At 42.6% G+C, this 7,222-nt stretch overlaps 1 protein-coding gene across 1 annotated transcript; it reads left to right on the top strand.

Moving 5' to 3' along the window:
- The first annotated feature begins 386 nt into the window (after positions 1 to 386).
- anapc5 (anaphase promoting complex subunit 5) lies at positions 387 to 6,882 on the top strand. The gene is made up of 17 exons (XM_026322615.1): positions 387 to 860; positions 944 to 1,023; positions 1,169 to 1,278; positions 1,379 to 1,622; positions 1,854 to 1,920; positions 2,092 to 2,193; positions 2,322 to 2,512; positions 2,625 to 2,706; positions 2,837 to 2,929; positions 3,826 to 4,007; positions 4,229 to 4,364; positions 4,519 to 4,593; positions 4,778 to 4,899; positions 4,998 to 5,105; positions 5,388 to 5,535; positions 5,682 to 5,844; positions 5,959 to 6,882. Exons 1-17 carry the CDS (start codon positions 663 to 665, stop codon positions 6,174 to 6,176), a joined length of 2,319 nt encoding a protein of 772 aa, XP_026178400.1. The 5' UTR covers positions 387 to 662; the 3' UTR covers positions 6,177 to 6,882.
- Positions 6,883 to 7,222: the final 340 nt, after the last annotated feature.

Here is a 7,222-nt window from a genome sequence, read left to right as displayed (position 1 = left end):
GTTTTACTGCAGCTAACCTTCATTCCTCTCCTTTCCAGAGCAAACCTCCACCTCTCTAGATTTTCCTCCATCGGCTCCCTGCTCTCACTACAGATGACCTGCTGACCCTACTTTTGATCATTTGTTCAATCTTGAAATTATAATTATATACTTTATTATTATACTTCCTGACTTATCATACTTAATTACACTTACTGTGACAACTGGAATAGTGCACTCACACAGACTGTGCTCTACAGAAGCGACTTTTATTGGTGTTTCAACACAATTACTATCATTATTCCCGTGTATATGTTGTTATTGTCGTCCCTCGTTTGAAACGTGCTAATAAAGTTTAGTGGGGAAAAAAATCTTGTGTCGCTCTTATGACGTCTATTTCCGGGGACAGAAGGAGGGGTGTTTGAAAGCCAAGAAGCAGCTTTTGTGTCAACATGTTCCAGACAAACCAGTGTATCTGTGCAGATTAAGTGACTGCCTGCTGTTGGGTTAGAGCAGAACCTAAACATTGTTAGTGTTTTATTCTCCAGTGAACTTGTTAGCTGTTAGCTAGCGTTAGCTGCCTGTTCCACTGCTCATTACCTTCGTCCCGGCTAATGTGAGCGCTGTGGGGCTTGAAGCGTTGTCTTTCTCCGCCGTAGCTCAGGTAATCATCCCCTGTGGAGATGGCGAGTGTGCATGAGAGCTTGTATTTTAACCCGATGATGACGAACGGGGTGGTCCACGCTAACGTGTTCGGCATCAAAGACTGGGTGACTCCGTATAAAATCTCCGTCCTGCTGCTGCTCTATGAGATGACCGCGGCCAAAATTACAGCGCCGGGAATAAGACGACTCAACAAGCTGATCCTGCCCCTGCAGCAGGTTGGTCTTACTGGCCCTGGGCTCTGAGCCTGTTGGGAGCTGGCACCTAATGGTCACGTCTTGTGTTTGTGTGGGGTTTTTAGGGGACAGACCTGACTCTGGGCCAGTTCCTGAAGACGGTGGAGGAGTGTTGCCCTCAGACCGCCTATGCTGTCAAACTCAGGTGTGATAACTGGTTTATACTGACGCAATTACCAAGCACCCAGAACACACAGAGACAGTATAATGTATGTATATAATGTTACATCTATTGAGATATATATAATATAATATAATATAATATGTTGAGTCTGTTGTTTTCTTCAAAGGCTACATGAAATGGCTGATGGAGAGCTAAAAGACATGGAGTATTTCTTTTCCACTCTTACCAATCCATTCACTGCGTTTGACTCTGAGGGTTTTAAAACCAGTGTTGTAGGTGGGTAGTACACATTATCTGACAGCCGACTGCAAACCCTGACATTTCCCATTATGAAGACTGGCATTAAGGGAAGTCTCACCTGCGTCTACTTTTCTAGGTCTGTTTATGAGACACATGCTCCTGGCCTACAACAAGCTGTCCTTCAGTCAGGTCTACAAGCTGTACAAGTCCTTACAGCACTACTATCACAGTCACTATGCCAAGCCTACTGATGGGCAGGTGGGTTTACCAGCACTGGCTGCTGATGACTCCGACATGGACCTCACCAGCACTGAGGATACTGTCGGTGACAGAATAGACAAAGAGGAGCTGGACATCACCCTGGATGAGTCAGAGCTTCGGTTAGTGATGCAGTTATGGGATAAGATCATTTGATTGATATTGTGTAAGATATTTTACTTTTAAGGATTGAAAGCTCTGGCTATGTACACCTGCTGTTTTGTCACATGCATTCACGCCAGCAGTCTATACCATACCTCAACCCCTATAGCTGGTTACTGGAAAGACATTTGGTTTTATGTTATTGTGACGAGGGCAGCAGATCACTGTGTGTTATTTTGTCTTTGCTCTAGAAATGATAATACACCAAGCAGAGGTCCCCTGTCACAAAAACAAGCTGAGTACTTTCTTGCAAGACAGGTTAGTGTTTAAATCAAGCTAGAAATGAACTCAGTGTCTTCTGTAAGCCAACTTCACGCAACAGACAAAAAAAAAATCACATTCTACAGACTGTCAGTCCTTTATGTGCTGTTGTATCTAAATGTAAATAAAATGCATTTGCATATGTTTTTTAAATGCATCTGTCTCTAGGCATATCTTCTGAAAAACGATGAGAACAAAGCTCTGAAGCCCGCTGCACTGCAGGAGGAGCTCAACAACATGCTGAAGTTTAACCCAGATTTTGCTGAGGCTGTGAGGCTGAGCTCCCTAACTTTTCACTGTCATTTTTATTTGTCTGCTCTCAGCATATCGATTTCAATAAGGGTCCAGAGGGGAGGATCTTTCCTTCATCTGCTCAGTGTGCTTTGCTCTTTCCTCAGCATTACCTAAACTACTTGAACAGCATGAGGGTCCAGGACATCTTTCTCTCCACCCACAGTCTCTTGCATTATTTTGACCGCCTCATCTTGTCTGGAAACGAGGGAAAGAGCAATGGGGATGAGGGCTATGGACGAAGTCTCCGCTACGCTGCTCTTAACTTGGCAAGCCTGCATTGTCGCTTTGGCCATTAGTGAGTACAGATGCTGCTATAGTCTAAATTAAAATTATTCATTTTAAGTATCTTAAACACTGTTTTTTTTTTTTTGTTTGTTTGTTTTGTTTTTTGTTTTTTTTGCCCCCAGTCAGCTGGCTGACCTTGCTCTACAAGAGGCCATCCGTATTGCCCAGGAGTCCAATGATCATGTGTGTTTGCAGCACTGCTTGGTAAGATGCTTTATTACCTACTGCTGCTATTTTACATTACGTCACTGTCGTTCAATGATTATTATTTATTATTTATAATATTTGAAAGTGAACCTCCAATCTTTTATCTGTCTTTTGTGTTCTGTAATAGAGCTGGCTCTACACACTGGAGCAGATGAAGGGATCCGACAGCACCGTGTTAACTGAGGATTCAGTGAAAATGGCCGCTCATTTCTGCCTGCCAGTGAGTACAACTTCTGCAGAAAGAATGGTGTAAACTGTTGATGCAAAATGTTAAAGTTGTATTCTTTGAGTGAACAAAATATATATTTTTTAATAATGTTGGCACCATAGCTCTCAGATGTTAGGTCTGAATCAGTGACAGTACAGTACAATATATAAATCCAGGATAGGTTTAATTATCTGAAGAAAGGTATATTAATACTAGAATGCTATGATGTGCAAAACATGAAATCACAATTGTAACAATAACTCATTATTTACTTTTTCCTTTTCTACACTATTGCTATACATTTAAAGATGATAAAGTAATTAGCTTTTATGTTAAAATGAGGAGAAATGCCTGAAAACTTGTTGCTCTAGTTCTGTGCACTTAGTAATCATAAGCATTGGAACTTCTCATAGGAGACGTTTCTATTCTGAGGGCTGAACGTGTGATTTGCACTTTGTCTTTGAAAGTACAAGTAAATTTGGCTCTTTGCAGTGAATTTTGCACAGAAAAGCTCTTATGATAGCAGAGCCAAAGTCAAATATTGTTACACAGAGGTGTTCTTTATGTAATTATTCAGCTTGTATAGCTGTTACCCAATGGGTGTTAGAAAATCATTAGTTTTCAGCAGCATGTTAACACCTCCAATTAGATTTTATGGATTTTATTTAATAATTGTTTCCTGACTCTGATTGTTTTTCTGAAGTCAGGAATAATTCATAAAGTAACATGTTGGAATACATAGAAAACTTAAAGATGAAGATAGAAAGTTACAAAATAAAACATGGCTTGTGATCCATTAAAGGAAACACAAAACATAATTTATCAGTTATGTTACCTACCTTAACATTGTCTTTGCATGTTTAATTTGTACTGTTTTCTGCCACACTGATAGTTCATCTTTGTTACAGTATTTGGCATCTCTGGGCATTCAGTCTTTGGTCCAGCAGGGGGCGACACAGGGTAAGACTGCCCACAAACTGATGGATGCCCTGAAGGACACAGACATCCTGCACTGGAAGCACAGTTTGTCGGAGCTGATCGAGATCAGCCTGGCTCAGACTACGTCCATCTGGAGGATGTACGGCAAGAGGTCAGGCTCCTCGCCCTAACACCCAAACACACAGTTGTCAGTTCTGTTCACTGTTAGTGACAATAGGCCACATGGTAGCACACAACCTTCTCCCACTGGCATTAAGTCAAGTCTGGGAAACACAACTAAAATGTATAATGGTTTTATGCATGGGCTACCAAGATCTGTACTGCTCACTCTTCAAGAGCATTTTTGTCTAATGTGTCCTGTGCTTCATGCAGCACAATGGCTTTGCAGCAGGCCCAGCTGCTTCTCAATATGAGCAGTCTGGAACCAGTCAACTTCGGGGTCCAGCAGAACAACACAGAGGCATTTGCTGTGGCTCTCTGCCACCTGGCCGAGCTGCACGCTGAGCAGGTAACACATTTTATTTGATCTCGTCTGTCTGCTTTCTGCCCCGCTGTTGCGTATTCATTAGTCGGTTGACCGGGCTTTGTAGGATTATAATAAACAGGTGTGCTTTCCAACTCCTGGGCGGAGTTCAGCACTTAACTATTTGTTTTTGTTTCAGGGACTATACGGTGCAGTTTCAGAGATTCTCCAGCATCTGAAAGAACAGTTTCCTCCTCATACACAGCATGCCAAGGTGGGTCTGTCAGCCATACTGCGGTATTCAGTATGTTAAAGGTGGAGAGCCGCAACTGCATATAGAGTGAAGATAAAGCTGTCTATGGCTAAATAGTGTCTTTCATCAACAATGTGGTATAATTTATCAGAGGAAGTGTAAAAAAATTATCATTTTTTATTATTTTATTTAAACCCCAATTCAGCTCTGGATGCTCTGTGATCTGAAAATCCAGTTTGAGAGACATATGAATGAAGGAAAATGCCATTTAGCAGAGCCTCTAGTCACAGCTATCTCTGCCCTAAACAAAATGGAAGGTCTCTACAGGTAACGCCAAAGCACAAATCTTGAGATCTAATCTTAACATTGGCTGTGTTGTACATGGGCAGTTTGTGCATTAGCAATAACTGTGTGTTTGCTGGCAGGAAAGCTCAAGTTCTGAAGGCTCTGAAACGGAGCACAGAGGCATACGGCATCTTACAGCGACTCCAGGTTCACTGTGAGAAGATGAAATGTACAGAGATGGTCATCAGGTAGTTGGCTTTTCTGCTTTACTTACTTATTTCTTTTTGATAAAGCATGCTCTAGTACCATTATTACCAGTTTCCTGGAGTGTACTTGTGGGATTGGACTGACTCTGTTTTCAGGGCTACCATAAATATTTAATGTACGATGTTGGCATTACACATCATCTGAAGAAGAGCTAAGTGTTGCAGTGTAAAATGATAGAAACAAATGCTTTTGCCACATTGCATTTCCAGGCATACTTGGTTTTAAAAGGCACCACAGTTTTATTTTCTTCTGCCGTCATACAGAGTGATGCTCGCCACTGCTGAGCTCCACTGGGAGTCATCTGGCTTCTCCACAGCTCTTCCTCTCCTCCTGCAGGCCTTGGCACTGGCCAGACAGCACCATCTACAGTCCCTGGCCTCAGAGACTATCCTTCATCTGGCCTTCACTCAGGTTAGTCACAGCCAAATAAACAGACCTCACTTAACTACTGTTATTTGCAGGACAGCTGCTGTATATGCAAATTACAAATAGCACAAGTGTGCATGCATAGTTTGCTTATTGTTTGTTTTTGTTGTTTTTTTTTTTCCTTTCTACAGCTGATGTTGGGGGTGCCTGAGCAGGCCCTCAGTATCCTGCATGAAGCCATTGAGCCTATACTGGCCAACGGGGCAATCATGGACAAAGGCCGCGCCCTGCTGCTGGCAGCCCACTGTCAGATGGCAGTGGCTGGCTTCAGGCCAAACGGACAGAGCCAAGCAGGTAACGGCTTCAGCTCCCCAACCCCCATCCTACATCAATCCTTCCTTCATAGTGTGGCGTGGTTGTTCATTGACATTTGCACACCAGTGCTTACTGCTGCCCATCTCCCCGCAGATTCACGTTTAGCTGTGTCTGTTGACACTCTAAATGAGGCTGCAGCATATTTCTCTAAGCTGAACTGCAAGGAGCGACTGCGGGATGTCCACTACCTGCAGGCTCAGCTCTACCGCTCTCTGGGGCAGACTTCACAGTGTAACAGAAGTGCCATGCTCTTCCGGCTGCTGGACCAGGAGCTGCAGTCACCAGCACCACCAGTCTACATGCGGCTCTAACTGCTCCCTTTATGTCCATAAACTTTAAATGTTTTGGCAGCTGAAAATGGCACACCACCAACTGCTAAATTTGAGGTCCTGCAGCTTGCCACTAGATGGTGTCGAAGCTTTGTCCTGCTCTGTCAGTGCTGCAGCATTTCATTTCTAAATATTTAGAAACAGATGTAACAGGAAGTCTTTGCACGAAAATAACTGAACAGGACAATGACAACGGTCATAAATAAGGCTGAGTTTCTAGTAGATCAAGATTAGATCTATTGTCTCTTCATTCATGGTCAGGTGCGTATTTGAATGTTGGCCTGTTATTAAATATAACGTGGTTTCAAAGCTTCTCTGACAGCCATACACAGCAGCCACTGGTGTGGTAGAAACATCGAAGGTTTATCAGGTGCTGTCACAGCCTTGCTGATTTACCCACCGCTACTTGATGAATGAGGGTAATATCGCAGTTAGCTACAAGATTAATGTGTTTCAGCGGCCTGGATGATTCATACGTCGCCAGGAGAATACTGATGAAGCTGGAATCCGGGGGAGGAAATTGTGATCACGTTTAAACTGGAATGGGTCCATGGCAGTGTAACAGAATATACTGCATCTGTATTCTGCTTACATCTGACAGAATTTGAACTATTTTGGCTGGTAATGTTACATTCATATGTTCTGATGCACCTCTAATCTGATTCTAAAAAGCACTTCCTTCAAGAAAGTAAATGACGTGTTTTGTCTTTTTTTTTTTTTTTTTTTTTGACAGGTACAGGCATAGTCGTGAGGAGTAGTTGAGCAGAAGTTTAGTGTCCTTGTTTATAGGCTCTCTTCACTTCTCCATATCTCTATGTTTTGGGGCAGGGATCTATTATTTGTCCTTTTGTTAATATATATTTAAAGTGGTGTGGCTGACTGAAGCCCTCAGAGGTTTTTATCAGGAAATTTCTCTCTTGTTTACCATGCAATGTGCTGCCCCCTTCAAAGCTCCTGTTTAATAAGTGCATAATAAGTGTTTTATGTCCCTTACTTCTTAAGCGGTTATAGTCCAGTGATGCATAGAG

Source organism: Mastacembelus armatus, chromosome 9, assembly GCF_900324485.2.
Source record: "Mastacembelus armatus chromosome 9, fMasArm1.2, whole genome shotgun sequence".
Taxonomy (NCBI): domain Eukaryota; kingdom Metazoa; phylum Chordata; class Actinopteri; order Synbranchiformes; family Mastacembelidae; genus Mastacembelus; species Mastacembelus armatus.
This window is presented reverse-complemented; position numbering and strand designations above follow the sequence as displayed.

Bases quoted from the DNA above. Each gene is read 5' to 3' on its own strand.
- anapc5 (XM_026322615.1), top strand. From the start codon at position 663: ATGGCGAGTGTGCATGAGAGCTTGTATTTTAACCCGATGATGACGAAC. The intron at 4,594-4,777 runs GTGGGTCTGTCA...ACCCCAATTCAG, and splicing joins CTCATACACAGCATGCCAAG to CTCTGGATGCTCTGTGATCT. The intron at 4,900-4,997 runs GTAACGCCAAAG...GTTTGCTGGCAG, and splicing joins AAAATGGAAGGTCTCTACAG to GAAAGCTCAAGTTCTGAAGG.